Source organism: Scardinius erythrophthalmus (assembly GCF_964197995.2).
Source record: "Scardinius erythrophthalmus genome assembly, chromosome: 2".
In the NCBI taxonomy this organism is placed as follows: domain Eukaryota; kingdom Metazoa; phylum Chordata; class Actinopteri; order Cypriniformes; family Leuciscidae; genus Scardinius; species Scardinius erythrophthalmus.
The window spans coordinates 53,966,121-53,987,655 of NC_138222.1; the positions used below are offsets into that span (position 1 = coordinate 53,966,121).

At 38.3% G+C, this 21,535-nt stretch overlaps 1 protein-coding gene across 1 annotated transcript; it reads left to right on the top strand.

The window, feature by feature from the left end:
- Positions 1 to 892: 892 nt before the first annotated feature.
- Positions 893 to 2,655, top strand: LOC308705237 (uncharacterized protein; the record flags this gene model as incomplete). Its single annotated transcript, XM_081390140.1, has 7 exons — positions 893 to 917; positions 994 to 1,075; positions 1,164 to 1,523; positions 1,631 to 1,960; positions 2,112 to 2,219; positions 2,326 to 2,348; positions 2,533 to 2,655. Exons 1-7 carry the CDS (start codon positions 915 to 917, stop codon positions 2,653 to 2,655), a joined length of 1,029 nt encoding a protein of 342 aa, XP_081246266.1. The 5' UTR covers positions 893 to 914.
- Positions 2,656 to 21,535: the final 18,880 nt, after the last annotated feature.

Consider the following 21,535-nt stretch of genomic DNA (forward strand, 5'->3'; position numbering starts at 1 on the left):
AATATGATTTGGTTAAGTATATGTAAATGGGTTCTTAATCAATGGTTTTAATAATTGTAGCTGTCTCATTTTGTGTGCTTTCTTTGCCACGCACAGCTGCATAGTAAACATTCCTGAGGTTCATAAATATTATAGTTTGTATAATAACAACTAAATATTTATGAATACTCTATACGTAAACTCGTCCATCGCAGAGCCATTTAAAAACTCTTCCAAAGGCTCTGCTCCATTGTTAGTTCAGACTGGTGACGCGATGCACAATAACAGTTGGGTGATTTTCACTATCCACTTCCTGTGAAGTGATGAATCGATGTTCCCTTATTCCCTATGCAGTTCACAGTGCCCTTTGAACGGAACATGTTCACTCCCTTCGAATTGGAATCTCACTTAAGATGGCGGAATACCCTGTGATGTCCACTTTACAGTTCATGGAATGCACCACTAGTTTTCTAGTGTGTGTCAGTTTGTTCCCTTGGTTACTCGTTACATTCACATGTTGTTCATTTAGTTTTCTCATTACCTCTCCTTGTGTATTTAAGCCCTTAGTTCTCCTCAATGTTTTGTCGTGGCATCATCGGTAAAAAAATAACTTTCATGTGAGGCCTTTTTGTCTTCTGGTTACATGCTTCTTTTAACATCTTATTTCCTGCTTTTTTTCCCCTTTGTCAAACCACATCAAGCATTAGCAATAAAACAACATATTAACCACACAGTTTAGAGAGAAGCCAACTTACTAAGCATTAGTATTAATAACACCTATCTATCTAAATAAGAGATTTTTTTGGAGCGATGGAAAGATGGTTAGGTTAGACTTTTTTTTAGACATTTTGATGTGGCGAGGGGTGTGAAAGCAGAAAAGTTAAGCTGAAAGTGCACATGTGCCTCAGTTGACTGAAGCAGAGAGAGACGGACACATGGTAAGGACACAGTCTAGTGATCTACCCTTATTCTTTAGCGTGTGTGATGGTGTGGCTCATTCATTTGCTTTTTCAGGGGAATTCCAAGCCTGAGGATAATTTTGGAAAACGACTGATCATGAGATATTACTTCATTCTTTTGCTTTCCTCAACAATTGGTAAATATACCTAAATGTCTTTTTAAACATTAAACAAGTCGCCTATTTATTAACTCTAAAGGTTACTATTGTGTTCTTGATTTTGCAGTCTGCTCCTCTGATGTGTCCTCTAATATGGATGTTGTTCAGGAAGATGTAAAAGTAGTTCGAGCTGGAGAGGATGTGAATCTTACTTGCAGTTTTTCAAAGCTTCTGCAATCAACAAAAGCATGGTTTAAACAGACGGCTGATGGAAGATTCATACAAATTGTGTCTTTATTTTTAAATCAACAACCCAGCTGGAATAAGGACTTTGACAAAATGAGTCGTTTTAATGTTACCAAAGGAGATGATCATTTTAATCTGACCATTTTACAGACAAAGCCTTCAGACTCATCAATATATTACTGTGTCGTCGCATCATATTACAACATTGGAATGGGTGCAGGCACTAGATTATTTTTTAAAGGTAAGTTTCACTGCTTGTTATTTTAGCTTTGTTTGATTTATAGGCATCTGAATTATTTTTTATTTTTTTCCTTACTATTTCTGTTTTTTTTATGTCATTTTTTAAAGCTGGACACACAACTCTTCAGCAGTCTTTGATCGACACGCTTCATCCAGGGGATTCAGTGAATTTGCAGTGCAGCATCTTCAGTGAGAGTTGTGCTGGAGAACACAGCGTCTACTGGTTCAGACAAAGCTTGGGAGACTCTCAAGGAGTCCTTTACACCAAAGGAGAGAGAAATGGTCAGTGTAAGAACAGCAGTGAGTCTCAAACGCAGAGCTGCGTCTACAATCTCCTCAAGAGCAACATCAGTGACTCTGATGCTGGGATTTACTACTGCGCTGTGGCCGCATGTGGAGAGATACTGTTTGGAGAAGGAACTCAACTCAATTTTAGAGGTAAGGTGAAATGCAAATGTCTGGCTTGAACTGTTGAAATGGTTAGCTTTATCTGCTATCTAGAAAAGCATTTGATTCATATACTAGAGTACATGATACCAAACTTATCTAAAAAATGTTTTCTAAGAAGATCAAATTAATTTTGTTTCAGTGAGTGGTGATGTGAATCCAACTCTTCTTGCTCTTGGAGTTTCAAACATTATATTTTTTGTTCTTGTTTTTTTTCTGGGAATCAAACTAGTCAGGGGTCAGAATAAAGGTAGGACTTCTGAATAAAATTGGTATTTTTTTTTGTAAAGGAAAATGTTGTAGAAATTGAACTACCATTTACAGTAATGACAAGACTGTTTCTTAATTTCCCAAAGTGCCCAAACCTCAAGAGAATCAAGTAAGTACACAGTTATCTTCCATTAGATCTTTTCCAAATCTTTACCAATGTATCTGTCTTATTAATTTAATATTAGATAATATATATTTTTTTCATGGTTTTTAAAAACTTTTGGTGTATATTATGCCACATCATGTGTAATTTTCCACTCATAATTGGAGATTATCTTCTCTCTTGATTGTAGGATGAAGCCAGCATGAATTACGCAGCCATTAGTTTTGGTCAGAAACCTCTGAACACTAGAAGGACCAAATCAAAGGTCATTCAGGAGCAGTCTCTGTACGCTCAGGTCAGATCACAGCAGTAACATCCAGAGAGGAGCATTTTACTTCGACACAAATATTTTCATCATGATCTTATAACATCAATTTAATTCAATTTGTCAGAATAATTTTGGTAATTTCTCCTAGATTTTATGAGTTGACCTTCATCCTCTGAAAATTAAACCCAGAGTATAGTCTTATCAGTTTTACGGCATACTGTATATATATAATATGTTTGTGTGTGTGTGTGTGTGTGTGTGTGTGTGTGTGTGTGTGTGTGTGTGTACATATATATATATATATATATATATATATATATATATATATATATATATATATAGCATATAGCATATACAGTAAGTGTTAAAATAAAGTGCTCTGAAAGTGTTTTATTACCTAAAATAAAAGCAGGCCTAGCTAACAATGTCATCAAAATAAGGATTTCGAGATGATAGCTGTAAGTGTCCATAATTTAATGTATTTGTATGTTTAAGTGTTATTATGGCTTTGTACTGTTTATTGTTAGATATATGCATTTCTTTGGCATAGTAAGGATAATTGTGGGAAAAGAAAGGTACTTTGTGTTGTGTTATGGTGTTTTTATGTGGATTAATGAATGTATGTAGACTCTGCGTTGTTCTTTTCAGGTCAACTTTGGAACTTATGAAATGTTCCGTTTTACAGTTTCCTTATGAATCACGTATTACTTGCATCATAGCCTATGCTTCATTTGCATCTACTAAATTAAAATGTATGTGCATGTAATGTGCATTTGATAAAATGTGTTTATGTGTTATGTTGTTTTTACTCTGTTTACTCAAATGGTGGACCCTGGTGCTTGTATAAGATACAGTTCCCTTTAAAAAAGGACTAGTGCACATTTAGTTGGTATTTAACAAGAATTCTTAAAGGGATAGTTCACCCAAAAATTAAAATGTTGCATTAGGCCCTTTCACATGGGACGCGGCAAGCAGTGGAATCACTGAGCGGCTGCTGCTTTCTCTCGTAGTGGAAGTGTTTAGTGCAGTTGAGGTGGTGCTCGCCTTGCGGTCTTGGTGGATGTTGCCATAGTTACAATCATCAACAAAACAAATAAATATATCTTAACAGATTTTTTTTTTTTTTTTGGTGGTGGTGGTGGTGGTGGTGTCATTATTATTGTCATTAATTAATTATCAATAATATTTATATTTTCAACACTCTGATATAAGTTTAATAAAATGTTCTATGATTGGTCGTTAATAACCTGTTCGATGATTGGTTAAAGCAGACACAGCCGCTGCCACTCACAAAAAGATAAAATATTTCTATATATAGCCGCTTGTGAAAGTGGCAGGATTTTGGGTGCATGAGCATTTTGCCGCTTTCCGCACATCTCCTATTGAAAATTAACGAGACACTCGCGGATGTCGCATCCCTTGTGAAAGGGCATTCACTCACCCTCAAGTTGTTCCAAAACTTTTTCTTCTGTTGAACAAAAAACAAGATATTTTAAAGAATGTTTCAAACAGTTGACGGTAGCCACTGACTTCCATAGTAGGAAAAAAATACTATGGGTCAAACCCATAGCCTACTAAGTCAGTGGGTGCCATCAACTGTCTAGTGACCAGGGCGGTTTCTTCATTAGGGCGATAGGGCGACGCACCACCACATTTTTTCAACCCATGATTCAACCACAGAGTTACACAAGAATCACCCAGATCTTCACATAGACTTCCATGCATAGATTTTTATTTTATTTTTTTCGAACTGCAGGCACTGCAATGCATTCTCTATGGGTTCCGGGAGGGCTAGCACTAACGTGCTTTCGTCATCAGACGTAACTTTAACTTGTGCAGCGATTGGTGGGGACAAAATACCAAAATACCAAAATACCAAAATAAAGATTATAAAATTATAATCTTTAAGCTGAAGTGACATCCAGTAATTTCCTCAGTGCATAACTTACATTTCACGGACATTTTCTCCATCTGTAAATGTTAGAAAGTCAAGCAAAAAATGTCCATTTTGCTGTCAGGAGTGGACGAGCCTTCTGCAAGCTTCTGTGAACGAGCGCTGCCGCGTGCATGTGCGCAAAACAGACGGAGCGCAATAGTGCAGTAATTCTGACTAAAATATACATTAACACTAAAATATAAATATATTTTGCTAAAATATTTGTTGTTGAATATTTGTTGTTGGTGGTGAACAAATGTGCTAGGCCTATAGAATTTCAAACCTATTTGCATAGCAGTTAGGCTATTTATTTTCATTTTTAGTTTAGTGAATTTAACGTCTTCTTTAAAAAGCATTATTTTGTTTTTAGATTGTAATGATACAATGTTAGAATATAATGTGATTTGACCCATTTTTTGCACATAATAGATACTGCAAGTTTACATATGAACATTTTAGGAGAATATTGATCAGGATATGATTATTATTATTATTATTATTATTATTATTATTATATATTCAGATCTTTTTTCATTCAAATAGAAAAAAGTAAATACTGAGATTATACCATACATACAGATTTTTGGCTATAGCCTATACCTTATGCCATGCTTTAAATGCTGAATTTTCCATTTTTAGCTAAGCAGTAATAATACGTTATCACTGTTAAATGGTTATTTAACAGTTAGCCTACATTCAGTCCTGCATTAATAAATCTTTTTTTTTTTTTTTTTTTTTTTTTTGCCAGCCGCCACTGCTTTAGAATACCTTCTTTTGTGGTCAATAGAAGAAGAAAATTCATACAGGTTTGGAACAACTTGAGGGTGAGAAAGTGACGACAATTTTTTATTTTTGGGTGAACTATCCCTTTAAAAGAGGAACTTGCTGAATGCTGAATTTAACACATGGTCTCTACTGCCACCTGGTGAATGCAGATCATTGGATCTATTCACTTCTAGTTCACAACACAGTAAAAACACACAGAACACAGCAATTCATATGGAAAGTACTTTATTTATGCCATTATATATGAATACATTTATAATAACGTAAGTAGCCTAATTGTACAGTGGTGGCATTGACAGAATGCGTAGACTGTTTAAATTATTGTAGATGTTAATGTTTATTACATGAATAAAGCAAACAAAAAAGCATGTAATTATTGCAATAAGATATTGAGGAAAATATTTACTTTGACTGTTTTTTTTTTTAGTCACTACAATATATCAGCCCATTGATAACTATAATTACTGATCAAAAATAATTTTCAGAATTGCTCAAATGAAATGATGGTTATTACTGAATAATACTAGCTAATATACAGCCAGTTTGTGTTTTTGTTTTTGCCATGGTTTTGACATGTCAAACCCGAATATCATATGTCTGTTGTTTCTCTTCACTCTTCGAGTGTTTGGTGGTGATGGGTGAAGGCCAAAAGTTCACTTCCTCATACTACACAAAAAAAAAGAACATTCCAGGCAAATTAATTTTAACTTCCACAAAATGATTAGTGATAAATCATCATAAATGTATTACTAGTGGTTTTACATCTGGAGAGTTTCATTTGACAAACCTGAATTATTGACACATCATCATCAGTAGTCTGGATTTGTTGATATTTGCTGTCTATTGCATTGATAGACTCTATAATAAAACACACAATGGTTAACTCTCACATAAATGATCTAATTCTAATATAGGACATCTGACAAAGAAAATATTATATTAAAAAAAGTATGCGGAATATTTAAACTTCTCAGTAGATTATGGAAGTACTACTATGCCGTAACAAACTGTTGATTGTAGAAGCAAGAATTCAAGCACTTACCTTTCCTCCTCATGCAGCACAGCAGAATATTGATTGTAACATTTGATGTCAGCAGCACCGTAAGGCCAATTATAAAGATTAACTGTGTGTTCTGGCTCTTGAAGTTGTCTAAATCATGAGGAACAATATTACATATATACTATATATACTATATAACAAATAATATGCACTGTAGGACTGATATTTTCTATGTGATGTTGAAAAGCTCAAACTTACCAGGATTCAGTTTAGGATCATGTCCAAATAAAGCCTCTCCACATGTGGCCAGAGCACAGTGAACTCCAGCATCTGAGGAACTGAACGTTTTCTTTGGGAGGTTGTACACACATGTCGGTGAAAGACAGCCAGCTCCAGAGCTCTCCACACACTGATCACTTGTGTTTCCATGAATATAAATGGATCCTGAAGGAGATTCTCCTGATCCATGTCTGAACCAGTAGAGACGATGTTCACCTCCACCACTCATCAACTGGTTTTGGATTGAACACTGTAGAGACCCATTTACCGCCGACTCAACTAGTTCATGCTTGGGCAGCTGTAGATGAGTGGGTTTGCTGGTTTCTGCTCCTAGAATGGATGATGTTTTGTATAAATAACTGTTTTATTCCCAATATCATCATTATAAACACTTTAACATGAAGGAGACACTGACTCACCTTTAATAACCAGACGAGTGCCATTTCCAAAGTTAAGGGTATTAGTGAAAGATGTTGCACAGTAGTATGTGGCTGAATCTGATTGTACGGTGTTCATAATCTTCAGATTAAAAGTGTCAGTCACTCTTGACACTTCAAAATGACTATTGTCAAATTCATTGTGAAATTGGCTTTCTGATGAATGGAGAGAAAAGGAAGCGATGAGACGTGGTTCTTCTCCAGTGACTTGCTTGTACCATGAAGACCCACTTATTTGTTTTGTTGAAATGAAGCAGGACAATACCACTGTATCTCCTTCATGAACTAATAAAACTGAATCCAGTTGTATGATGTTTCCATATAGTCCCGCCACTATAAAATAATTAACATTGTGCATCAAACAACTAAAACAAAACATTTATATCAGACTAATTAGAAAAAATGTAATTATAGAAATATACTTACACATTTCCGTTAAGAGTAAACCCATCACACACATTTTTTTATCCATTTTCTTCTTCAGTCTAGGAACAGAAGCTCAACCAAAGTTATATAATGTTGTAGCCTATAACATATGTCTTGAAGTACTGCACTGTCACATGATTCTGTTCTGTTAGCACTATTACCCGTTTCCTGGACCTGACACAGTTGCAACCGCATATTAGATTCATGCAGTATATGCTAAAATACAAACCTGGCCTCGTTATCTTAACAGTCGTGTTCTCTCTTTTACAGTGACTGGTTTTATTTAAAGGATGTGATTATTACAGATGTAATTAATGATTCATTGTCAAGTAGTCCTGTGCACACATACATTGTCAATATGATAAAATTAGAGTTGTGACTATGTTATCTGTTAATCTCAGCTCAGTTTTTTTGAGAGTTTATATGTCACGGCAAACTAAGAACAAAAATGTGAGGACTCAAACGCTGGAGAAAAAGAAGTATTTAATAACAAAAATGCAAAACAAAACCCACGAGGGGGAAAAATAGAACCAAGTAAATACAAAAACAATAAACAAACTCAGAACACTCTGGCAGGTCTCGGGGAACAGGAAACAAAAGACAATGTACAGATGGTGGTCAACCAGAATGAGACTTTTACCGCCGCCGTTCCCGCGGCGGCAAAATTGGGATGTGTATTTGCTGCCTTTTACCGCTGAGTGGCGCTGTAATCACAGACTTTGAAAAGTGTCAGTTTATTCTCTTTATGACGTAATCTGCCGCGGCAGTAATTTGAGCTGAGGCCACAGATAAATTCAAGATAAATATTGTGGTTAAACGAATTCAAATTCATTAAATTTAAACAAAGTAGACACACGTTAACATTGTGTGCCCAGTTTTTCTATAATTTAGAAAGGCTATGTCAATAGGTTACTTGTCATTTTCTTCGTGTTATTTTAATGTGTTTGTAGATTTATTAACTGAAACATAACAGTGAAATAACTTAAAATAATTTACCGTGAAATTAAAACATTTTCAGGACTTGCAGCTCCTAACCGATGTAGTCGGTTTAAGCATTCTTTGTTATATTCAGAACTAAATAGCCTTACATGTTACAAACTTTTAAAACAGAGAAAATAATTGACGTTGGCGATTCAGACGGTAGCTCTGTGGTCAAAGCATTAACAAGAGCCTCTGGGAGCTTCAAACGATCTGAGATCGAATCTCAGTGTAGCCGACAGTGTTTATGTTTTTCCGTTCTTGATGCTTAAATATGCATCTGTTTATTAAAGTCAATCATCTTGTTTAATTATCAATTGTACATTACAACATAAATTTGCTACATTCCCGCTGCAAAGACGACACATCTGATGAAGGAAGACTGTCAGCCGATTGCACCAGAAAATGAAGATGATTCGTCTTTAATCTGCTAAATAATTTTTTTGTGTGTGTGTGAATCATTCACGAGATTGAGATGACTGACAGTGATACCCGGCCATAGCAACGGAAGACATTTTTCAAAACAGATCGAACAAATCAGAAAAATACTTTCAATACAGTATTGCTTTCAATTAAAAAATAAACAATGAAAATGTAAAAGAAAAATAAAATTAATTAAGTTTGAAAACCCATCGCACATTTTAAGATATGAATAAAGTGTCGGGACAGTTTATTTAGGCTATTTAAACAGGGTTGCATCGATAGAGTTTATTCCCTTTGTGATGCAAAATAAGAAACACAGAATCTTAGGCCTATTCTTGCAACATTTTAAATTTCTATTGTCAAAGAAATTGCAGCTAAATTAAAAAATTAAAACGGTACAAAACGGAAAAAGTTCAAAGCAACATAAATTAAGAACAGGCGTTTTTCTTTGCCTCTCTCGCGATGGATATTTTTTTTGTAAGTTTGGTCTCCCTCACTGCGCGCGGCGGGTCTTTCTCGAAATTAAGCATTTCAGCGTAAAAAAACACCATACAGCTGATAATACTGTATATGTCGCTGTGTGTCATCCACACAAATCACGAAAGAAAAAACTGTAACAAATAGCTTTTGTTCCTTCAAAGATACAACATGCCTTGCTGAATTCACCTTACAATAAAACGAGGTGGGTCGCCAATAAAAGAGCTCTGTATCTGCTACATTTAAATTGTTTGTGGAAAACCTATACAATCAATAAAACTACAATATATAATTTAATAAGATATAGGGCCTACTGTACATAGGCTATGGACTTTTGGAGATTTTGAGATTAATCCTTAAAAGAATTTTGCCTTTGCCTCATCAGGCTGGCTCCGACACTCTCCATATGAAAGACGGAACATTAACACCTCTGTCCTGCACCCCCACGATAAAGCAAAGTATTGCCTTCTCCAAACCCCCCACAGGCTAGCTGAGTTTGCAAAACAAAACAAAGAGTTTGCCACTCGTCGTGCCAAACAAATTATAAACTTCAATATTTAATTCAAAACAATCTCAAAACGCTTTGAGACATTTTGAAAAGCCGTGGATGCATTACTGCCACTGGAACCATGAACGCAACAGAATACTGGTTCTGATTTTATTGTTTGTCGTTTAAACGTCATATATATGAATTATTATAGGCTACAGAAGTAAAGTCATTGTATAATATTTGTTCCTTAGTGTAAAATGGAAATGCATGGCGATTTTATTTTGTAAATAGGCAAAAAAAAAATGTTTTAGAAGACAAATCTCTCTGCATCAACAATAGACTATAAAATGCATTAATAGGCTAATATAAAAACACCAGTAGTCCAAGTTAGTTCGGGATTCGAACCCGTGTCATCTAAATGATCGTAACGTACGTTCAACCACTCGGCCACTATTCACTCGTTGCGATACGGCCTAACGTTCCAGTGTGTGTTCGCTCGCACGAGCGAGAAGCGCTCTTCATTCAAATGAACGCGCCGCCGCATTTGTTGAACACTAATTCAACATGCCAGAATAAAACCTGGCTTTAGAACAATGCATAGCGCCACTCGTCGTGGTGTGCCAAAAATTACAATAATTTAGTTTAATTTATTTCAGTGTTAATGTTTGAGTTAAAAAATCCTCTACAAATTAAATTAACCCAAAGTCGGCTATAAGAGTCCTTTAGGCTACGTAAAAAGCAAAGGGCTTACAGTCTTAACATTTAGGCTACTTTGCTTAAATTCGATACATTTATTTTCAGTAGGGCCTAATACATTTGTAGGGATGTAATTTCAGTATGCTTTACCAACGCTATGTATTCAATTAAAGTTCCAAGAGGTCTGGTCTCTATATTTCCTTCCCAGCTGACACCAAGTGCACAGCAAAAATCACAACTTGTGCTTGCTGGAACGCAAGTTATTTAAGGTGTCTCAACTGTACACAGTCTACCCTACAATGTGAATTCGTTACAAGGTTTCATTTAATTACATTAACGTGCAGCAATTTGTACAAATAGAGTCTATAGGCCTACTGTTGTAGACATTAAATAATCTCATTTAGTATCATATTTGTTAAAATATTATAATGTTGTTTTTTCAATCTATGTTGAATATGAAAAGTGAACAGCATGAGTAAGATAAGATGCATTATATCGAGAGATGGATATGGAGTGGGTCAGACATGATTTTGACCACTTCATTAAGTTTTGTTTAGTAGAAACCTTTTTTTAAAGTGAATTTCGTTTTCTATAAATTGTATCTTAATTTTAATCATTTTTTCATCACCCAATTGTCTGGATTCAATAAGTAAGAGAAGCAAACAGACACTAATCATAGAGGCGCCCGTGAGGTCACTTGCATTGCACGTCAGCTGGAGCACATCTCATCCTCCTAACTTAACGAAACTCAGCGTATGCCTCACACAGACATGATAAATACATCAAATACACAAAGCTTGAAATGTCTTCAAACGAAATAATTCAAAACGAAAAAGAAAAAGGCTACTCTCTGATTATGTCTTTGTGCATTTCTCTCTAGGTGCGTTCACTACAAATATGGCGATCGTCAACTTCATCTTTGCAGTCGACACTGTCAGAAAACACTAGTTCATTGATAAAAATCATATTAAGTTATTTTAGCTGTTATGAGAAAAATAAATCTAACAAAACCTAAAATCTAAATCTAATAAATAATAAAAAAAAATCTAACGCCAATTCAACATGCCAGAATAAAACCTGATTTTTGAACAATGCGTAACGCCACTCGGCCTGGTGTGCCAAAACACTACATTTTAAACTTCAATGTTTAATTCAAAACAATCTCAAAACGAGTTGTGATTTTTTTTTAAAGCCTAGCCTATATACATTAAGGGCATTGAAACCAGGATCTTAACTAAAACGCGTTCCGCGTAATCTCTCAAAAATTATGCCACACTACTCCATGTAATTTTTTTTTTTTTTAAGGACTGCTTTTGAAATCACTATAAATTGTATCGCTCACGAGAGCTCTTCGTTTATCTAATTCCTCAATAGAATAATAAAAATATTCAGCGTCATTGCTCCTAACATCGTCTCTATTTTTAACTTTTGATTCTATTTTTTCAGCTGTAAAATTGATTCTATCTTTGGTTCTATTCTGTTGTAGCCTAATAGGCCTATTTATATAAATGAAAAATATGCCTATTATTTAACCCACTTACATTTTAAAATACGGCAATTGCTGCTGTTTTGCACAATGTCCCTTTGCGCCACCTGGCGGTCATTTCGGGAACGACTTTGAAATGCGGCTGGTTTATTTTCGCCGCGGTAATTTCGCCGCGGCGGCTGGCGCGGCGGTAATAGGCATTCTGGTTGACCACCATCTGTACCGACACAGACTGCAAACAAGAGGGAACTAATAAAGGGAAACTAATCAGGAGGGAACAGGTGGATGAACTCAAACAATAATCAGATAACAAGGGGGAGGGATCAGACAATAACAAGAGCACATGGCCCAAAATAACAAAACACCCATGTGCAGCACAAGACAGGACAGGCATGTGACATTACCCCCTCCCTACGGAGCGGCTACCAGACGCTCCATAAGACCCAGACGGGACGGGAGGGACAGACCAGGGCGGGACGGACAGACCAGGGCGGGACGGGATGGGACGGGACGGGAGGGACAGACCAGGGCGGGACGGGAGGGACAGACCAGGGTGGGACGGGAGAAACAAAATGATTGTGACACCAGAGTGGCCCACAGGGTTCGAGAGACCAGGACGGCAATGTCAGTCCATCTGGCGGCCAGGGCGGAGACTTTCCCTCAGGTGGCCAGGGCGGAGACGACCCTTCAGGTGGCCACGGCAGAGATTCTCCCTCGGGCGACCAGGGCGGAGAAGATCGTGTAGGCAGCCAGGGCTGAGACGATCTGTCAGGCGGCCATGGCGGAGACGACCCCTCGGGCGGCCATGGCGGAGACGACCCCTCGGGCGGCCATGGCGGAGACGACCCCTCGGGCGGCCATGGCGGAGACGACCCCTCGGGCGGCCATGGCGGAGACGACCCCTCGGGCGGCCATGGCACAGGAACCGACACCGACTCATGAACAGGAACCGACACCGGCTCAGGAACTGACTCAGGAACTGGCACCGACAGCACCGGCTCAGGAACTGGCACCGACAGCACCGGCTCAGGAACTGGCACCAATGGCTCAGGCACTGGAACTGGCACTGGAACTGGCACCACCGGCTCAGGCACTGGAACTGGCACCACCGGCTCAGGCACTGGAACTGGAACTGGCACCACCGGCTCAGGCACTGGAACTGGCACCAACGGCTCAAGCACTGGAACTGGCACTGGAACTGGCACCACCGGCTCAGGCACTGGAACTGGCACCACCGGCTTAGGCACTGGAACTGGCACCACCGGCTCAGGCACTGGAACTGGCACCCCCGGCTCAGGTACTGGAACTGGCACCACCGGCTCAGGCACTGGAACTGGCACCACCGGCTCAGGCACTGGAACTGGCACCACCGGCTCAGGCACTGGAACTGGCACCACCGGCTCAGGAACAGACACTGGCTCCGGCTCAGGAACAGACACTGGCTCCGGCTCAGGAACAGACACTGGCTCCGGCTCAGGAACAGACACTGGCTCCGGCTCAGGAACAGACACTGGCTCCGGCTCAGGAACAGACACTGGCTCCGGCTCAGGAACAGACACTGGCTCGGCGGTGTCCATCTTGTCCGAAGACACAGGTTTGGCGATGGCCATTATGTCCGAAGACACAGGCTCGGCAGATGTGACGTGAATAGTCTCTGTGGCGGCCATCTTGTCCGAAGACCCAGGCTCTGCAGACGTGACTGGTCGCTGGGGTGGTGCCGGCAGGACGAGCAGCTTGGGCGGGACCGGCAGGGCGAGCAGTTTGGGCGGGGCTGGTAGGGCGAGCAGCTTGGGCGGGGCCGGCAGGGCGAGCAGCTCGGGCGGGGCTGGCAAGGCAAGGTACCAGGGCGACGCGTCAGGGATGGCAGTCACCTCCGGGATGGCCTCCGGGTTAGGAGCCATCGGAAAGGTCATTGAGGAGGCCTTTCTCTTTCTCCTCCGTCCCCGGACCACCGGAACTGGGACCACCGGAACTGGGACCACCGGAACTGGGACCACCGGACTCGGGTCGACCGGAACTGGGTCCACCGGAACTGGGTCTACCGGACTTGGGTCGACCGGAACTGGGTCCACCGGAACTGGGTCCACCGGAATAGCCATGGAGGGGTTCTTCCTTCTCCTCCTCCGTTTCGGAACCACCGGAACTGGGTCCACTGGAACTTGGATCACCGGAACAGAGACCACTCCCCTGGCGATCCTCTCCCGATGGCGAATGAAACCCTCCACCATCGCCTCAAAGCTGACATGGTCAAAAGCCCTACAGATCAGCCAGTCCATCGGGTTCATCCAGCGCATAATTAAACAGATCCCTGCAAGCCTCCTCGCCCAGGTTCAGCCCTTCAGCAGCGCGACGGAACCTCTGACCAAACTCCCTCACCTCCATCCCCTGCTGACGGAGGGAGACCAACTCCTGAAAACGGAGAATCCGCTCCCATTGCGGACAGGAGACTGGTGGCGCCTCTCTTCTCCGCTGAGTCCTCATAATGGTCGGTACATTCTGTCACGGCAAACTAAGAACAAAAATGTGAGGACTCAAACGCTGGAGAAAAAGAAGTATTTAATAACAAAAATGCAAAACAAAACCCACGAGGGGGAAAAATAGAACCAAGTAAATACAAAAACAATAAACAAACTCAGAACACTCTGGCAGGTCTCGGGGAACAGGAAACAAAAGACAATGTACCGACACAGACTGCAAACAAGAGGGAACTAATAAAGGGAAACTAATCAGGAGGGAACAGGTGGATGAACTCAAACAATAATCAGATAACAAGGGGGAGGGATCAGACAATAACAAGAGCACATGGCCCAAAATAACAAAACACCCATGTGCAGCACAAGACAGGACAGGCATGTGACATTATAAACTGCCCTTTAGTCTATCTTGTGTTAGATGTTATCTGTCTTGATGGCCTCATTTTCTTTACCACAGCCACTGTATTCACCCCTGTTTTCTCGCATAGGCTTAGATTTGTGAAGAAAACTGTTCAAATTCTTAGAGTTTGCATGTTCTAGAATCAGAGTTGATGTTGTTTTGATTTTGAACAGATACTATAAATCTGTCACTGATATACAATACCTGCAAACCTATATGAATGTAACTCATCTGTAGGCCCTTTGCACTGAATATATGGTCTCTGCTGCCACTTTGTGGTTTTTGGATGTTGGTGCAAGATCTGTCAGTTTTGATAGGCTAATTGATTCTTAAAGCCATTTATTTTTCAAATTTTTAATATTGATTTGAATTGTTTCTTCTCAAAAATGGATTGATATATACTAATACAGTCTTTTCGAGGTTTTAATAGGAAATGTTACTTATGACTTGTAAAATTACCACTTTAATTTCAAATAATGTCAAAACAAGCATTTGTGTATTGAGAAAGTAAAGAAAAGTTTTTGGGAACGGGACTAATGCTGCTTTGACGTGCTATAGGCCTAGGGATTATCGTAAAAAGTAGTTTCCTTGTTATAAATTGGACATGAACGCCCTCTCGAGTCGTAATTACCACTGGGAAGCTCAGGAATAATTTTGATAGGTGGGTGACTGGTTCATAAACTTTAAACACGGCGGAGAGGGAAACGATTGCGCTGAGACAGTTAGGCCTATTAGTTTCTTCCACAACAGCTACATCGCCTTGTCTTCTCGTGAAATTGGTTCATTTATATGAATAATAATTTAAAGCGTATTGTACAGCGAAAATAGCCTGAATTTGACCGAAATTCCAAAATCAGCAGCAAGCTGACTGTCTAGACAGCGAGGTGAATGTTTATATTGTTGTCAGTGAATGACGCTAAATATCATTTTGGCTTTAGTACAATTTCCCCAATAAATAGGCAAGATTAAACCTGGTGTCCATGGCCATGATTCCTGTTCTTTCCTACTACAAAGCACTTGAATGCGAAAGCTCGTAAGTTGTAGGCTAATCACGATTACAGAAGTGGGAAGTCGGAAATATCCAAGCATAAAGTTCATTCTAAAGGAATGTGTTATTTTATTTTATTTTTTTTCCCAAAAAATATATTTTATGATCAATTATACAGTATATATTCATTTTTATTAAATATTTACTGTGCAATAACCTACAATTTGTGTGAGAAGAAATTATAAAATCAGCTTGAAATTTAAATAAAAAAAAAACATGAATGTAATTGCAAATAAAATAGAATATAATAGCAAATATAGTAGCCTACCATATTATCAAAATGGTGTATCATAGCATCATTATTTCAGTCACTTTTAACATTCATTTTACATAATTATTGTATTGCATGTATGAGAATAACCTTGTGATGTGAAAGACTATTATCTCGCTACATCTGCTTTACAGCAGAATTTGAATTTGTCTCATAGTTGATGAAGTTTGCATCAGTAATTCTGTTAAATCCTGTTTATTATTGTGCAGTTGCTTTGAAACAATTTCTATTATATAAAGTGCTATAAAAATAATGGTGACTTGTCTTGAATGAGAAGAAAAATGTTGAAAACTGGCGTTTAGGATAGTGTCTTTGTGGCCTTTGTTGCTATCGTATTTTGTGAGAAATTTTAAACTAAAAAGGAGCCTTTAGCACTTTGTACCATTATACCTTTATTTTCCAGAACATGTATTTGTAGAACATGCATTCCAGAACATGCAGAAATTGCACGTCCTTTGCACATAGCCTCACCCACATACAAACATATACAAAACAATACAAATAAAATAAAAAAGGTTGCTGGACAATAGCAGCTAATCGCAGGTAATCAGATGACAAACAAATACTTATGATGATATTATCATATCTGTAGCCTACTTCTCATAGTGTGCTTTTGCAGTTTTTGTTGCTATAGGTTACTAGTGCCAGAAAAGTTAAAGTAAATCTGATATGCTTTTTTTGTTGTTTTGGAAAGGAAAGGAAATATCTGTGCACACAGAGCAATAGAACTAAATGCTTGCAAATGTTAATATAAAGTTTTTTCAGCTTTGCTGTTGACATGCTAAACCAGAATACAGTGTGTCTTCGGGGCTGCTCATCCTCTTCACTCTTGAGTGTTTGCTGCCGGTTAGTACAGTCGCGTAAGTCAATTCCCTGTTCTAAAAGAAAAAGCAGATTTCCACAGTGTTATTTATCATATCACTCATTGTAGATGCATTATCAGTGGCTTTAATCTGTTTTCAGTTACCTGATTTATTGACACATCATCATCATCCCCATCAGTAGTCTGTATTTGTTGAGATTTTGTCCCTGTTTTAAATAGAGATATATAACAGTTTGAGAATTCATCTTTAAAAGAGAGACCGGCATTGCTTACACATGGCCTTAAAAAATAAATGTTCAAATATTACAGCATTTTTTTTTTATTAAGGAAATAATCAAACAAAAATACACTATTGATCAGGTAATTCTTACACTATTTTGTAACAATATTAATATAAATTATATTCTTTACAGATAAGTGAATCAAAATTCTTACCATTTTTCCACAAACAACAAAGCAGTATATTGATTGTAAGACTTATTGCCAGTATTGCTGCAAGACCGATTTGAAGAAATTGTATTTTCTGGCTCTCATTTGCGTCTAAAGCTTGAGAAGAAAAATATATTTTTTGGTTTTATATTTTTGTAAGCAGAACATTATTTAGGTCTGTTTTCTCTGTTCAACTCTTACAAAACTCTTAATTAAAAACATGCCATTTTCAAATAGAAGTACCGAAGAGATAATCAAATGTTCAAACTTACCAGGATTCAGTTTAGGATCATGTCCAAATAAAGCCTCTCCACATGTGGCCAGTGCACAGTGAATTCCAGCATCTGAGGAACTGAACATTTTCTTTGGGAGGTTGTACACACATGTCGGTGAAAGACAGCCAGCTCCAGAGCTCTCCACACACTGATCACTTGTGTTTCCATGAATATAAATGGATCCTGAAGGAGATTCTCCTGATCCATGTCTGAACCAGTAGAGACGATGTTCACCTCCACCACTCATGAACTGGTTTTGGATTGAACACTGTAGAGGCTCATTTACCGCCGACTCAACTAGTTCATGCTTGGGCAGCTGTAGATGAGTGGGTTTGCTGGTTTCAGCTCCTAGAATGGATGATGTTTTGTATAAATAACTGTTTTATTCCCAATATCATCATTATAAACACTTTAACATGAAGGAGACACTGACTCACCTTTAATAACCAGACGAGTGCCATTTCCAAAGTTAATGATATTAGAGAAAGATGTTGTACAGTAGTATGTGGCTGAATCTGATTGTACGGTGTTCATAATCTTCAGATTAAAAGTGTCAGTCACTCTTGACACTTCAAAATGACTATTGTCAAATTCATTGTGAAATTGGCTTTCTGATGAATGGAGAATTGAGGAAGCGATGAGACGTGGTTCTTCTCCAGTGACTTGCTTGTACCATGAAGCCAGACTTATTTGTTTTGATGAAATGAAGCAGGACAACACCACTGTATCTCCTTCATGAACTAATAAAACCGAATCCAGTTGAATGATGTTTCCAAATATTGTCTCAACTGTTAAAATATTACAAACTTTAGATCTTTAGAAAAGCATTAACATTATTTCTTAAATGTATATGAATGTTACTGAAATGGCACTTACAGATTTCATACAAGAGGAAGATCATCACACAAAGTTGTTTGGCCATTTTATCTTCATCCAGATCATTCTGTGCTCAGGCTAAGAAAAGTACAGTAGCTCACACAGAGTTAACTGTTATATCCACTTATACCTGATAAGATCACATGATTTTCATGAAGTCAGCAAATCATGCTCATTTCCTGGACTTGACACAGTTTTAAGTGCAGAGTGCTTCCAACTACAGTTTGAATTAATTCTGTAGACAAAAAAGTTGACATACTTCCCATTTTTCAAAACGTGAACATTTTATTTGTTCTCAACCTGAAATTATAAAAAAGACATAAATAATAATGTAACCAATTAATAATTTTTAGTCTACACAGAACATATCTATATTTTACTACTAATAATATTTACAGGTACATGCTATAAAGAGAATAAATGCTAAAATAGGCGAGATTTGATCTTCTTCCTCTAACAAATGTTTATTTTTTATGAATATTAAAAAAGCTTGTTGTAAGGGATTATCTGTGTTCTTTGTCTGTTTGGGTGGGTTTTCAGTAGTTTTTCACTAGTCTGTGTCGACCAAAGAGGGAAAATTTATGTCTGTTCTGTATTGTCCAAGAAAACTTTTTGTGAAGCCCTGCCTGCACTGCCCTGTCTTTCAGCCTCCTCACAGCCCTTCAGCTCCTCTTACGCTGAGTTCACACATCTACTTGGATTTGCCCTTGGGCTCATGTTCACCAGTCCAGCCCTGGAGTGTGGACCTACTAGCTCCGCCCAGAACCTCCAGGCCCAAAACTCCACCTCTACCTGTCGAGCAGTCGCCCCCTGGGCTCCACCTGGGACCGCCCTCCCTACGCATCCACCGGGTGCTTTCTTGTCCCTAAGGCTCCACCTTCTGGGACTTCAGCTGTGCTTCATCCCTCCACCCACTTTGCTCCGGCGGTCTCCTCCTTCCTTCCAAGTTCGCCTTGGTCCTCATTTGCTTGCCTGACTCCTCCTCAGTCGCTTGTCGCTATGGCTTCGCCCTGCCCTCCAGGACCTTCTGTGTCGCCCGGTCGTATGGAAGGGATTATCTGTGTTCTTTGTCTGTTTAAATGGGGTTGTTCTGTTTCTAGTGTTCTGAGTATTTTGAGTTCTGTAATGCTGCGAATTTCCGTTCCCTCACCTTTATTGCAACCGTTCGTGACAGCAGCGCTAACAGATCGATGTGGGTCACATGTATTAGCACTGTAACCTTTGACATAGAATATCCCTGTCCATGGTCCTGAAAATATACAACTGTAATTTCTGAAGCTGTGCTGATTTGTCAGCACAAAACCCAATTCAATATTTTGATGCACCTTAATTAGTTTCCTACTGCAAATAAATTGAATATGATATAATCATATCATACAGCAGATCACATATGGTCATCTTTGATTAACTACCATGAATGGAATGAATGTTGATATTGTCTTTATCACTTTTTCTTCATTCTGCAGTATAATCAATAAAATACATAATAAATGTAAATAATTTGTTTATAAACACGTAAATATCTTTTTAAATATATATTTATTTATACATTTAATGAGTCTATGGTTTTAAAGCAATTTATTACTCAACTATCGATGAACAAGGCCTATGCTCGAAAAACAATCTAAAGGTGAAGTAATTTGAAAAAAAAAAGTAAAATTAAGTTTTTTTATGTTAATGCACTTTTAAAATACCTATAACACGATAAACATGTTAAAATCTCCTATCACAGTTTATGCAGAGATATTACTAAGTTAATTTGAAACACTGTGGCTCTGTCAAAACATTACTGTGTTGTTTTTTGTAGCATTATGACACAGCAACGTTGGCTTAACCGATGGTGTGAGTTTGAGGCAGGATTACCTTTATCTCAACAATAGAACCTGTCTGACAGATTTTATTATTCCATTGGGGAGTTACATACACTACTTCGTTTTTAAATAAAGCCCTTTACGCACATGCTTTTTTCATACATCCACACTTTCCAATTCATACCTGTTTTTGGTCTGCCATAGACAGAACATTTTGTTTGCTCTTAAACAAATACACCATTATTTTCATGAACAATGAGCCGATAAGCATCAGAAAGTTGAGGTTTTAACATGTGTTCATATTAGTTGGCTAAACTGTACCTCTGGAAACTGAAAAGCTTTGTCATGCAGCGCCCCATGAGAAGAAATGTAACACCTGAAATCAGAAGTCTTTGTAGTTCAGTCTTTCACATGTGTAGTGATAAACAGACTACGCAACTAAGCAAATGCCTGTGACTGTTTTTGACACCTTTGTTTTTTGCAACATCAGAAGCTATGGAAACTTTTGACCACTAAGATTGAGCCCTAGTGAAGGCTGCCTGCTTGATCTTTCCATTCTATTTTTTACTTTCATGCACTGACCACAAACGCAACACTGAGACTGGCGGTCTGCACTATGAACTCAAAGTTGAGGTTGCTGATCTGTAGTGCAAGTTTATATGCAATTAAAAAATAAAAAAATGAAATACAGCAAACCCTTATTGCATTTGTATATATATAGCCTCACTTTTTAAAGAATAATAAACAAAAAAGAGGAAGTAACTTTTAGTGTTAATTGTGTGATAAAATGAAAAATAAAAAACTGTATTTTCTTTTTTAATTACTACATAAAGCAGTGGGAGCCGAATAAAGTAGGGTATGAAAGCAGTACTGAAAAATAATAAATGTTTAAAAGTACAATATGGGTGCGTCTCAAACGGCTGTGTTCTTCATAGTCCAGTCCATCTGAGCATTCTAGGCTGAGTCCTCCTCCGCATTAAATGCTAGAATGAAACAGTCTAAGTGCGCATAGCTAAGTCACACATGTTCTCGTCGCCACGGTCATGGCATGAAAATATTATTAAAAATTGTAATATTTGCTGGCTTTCTATTAATGCAGTGCTG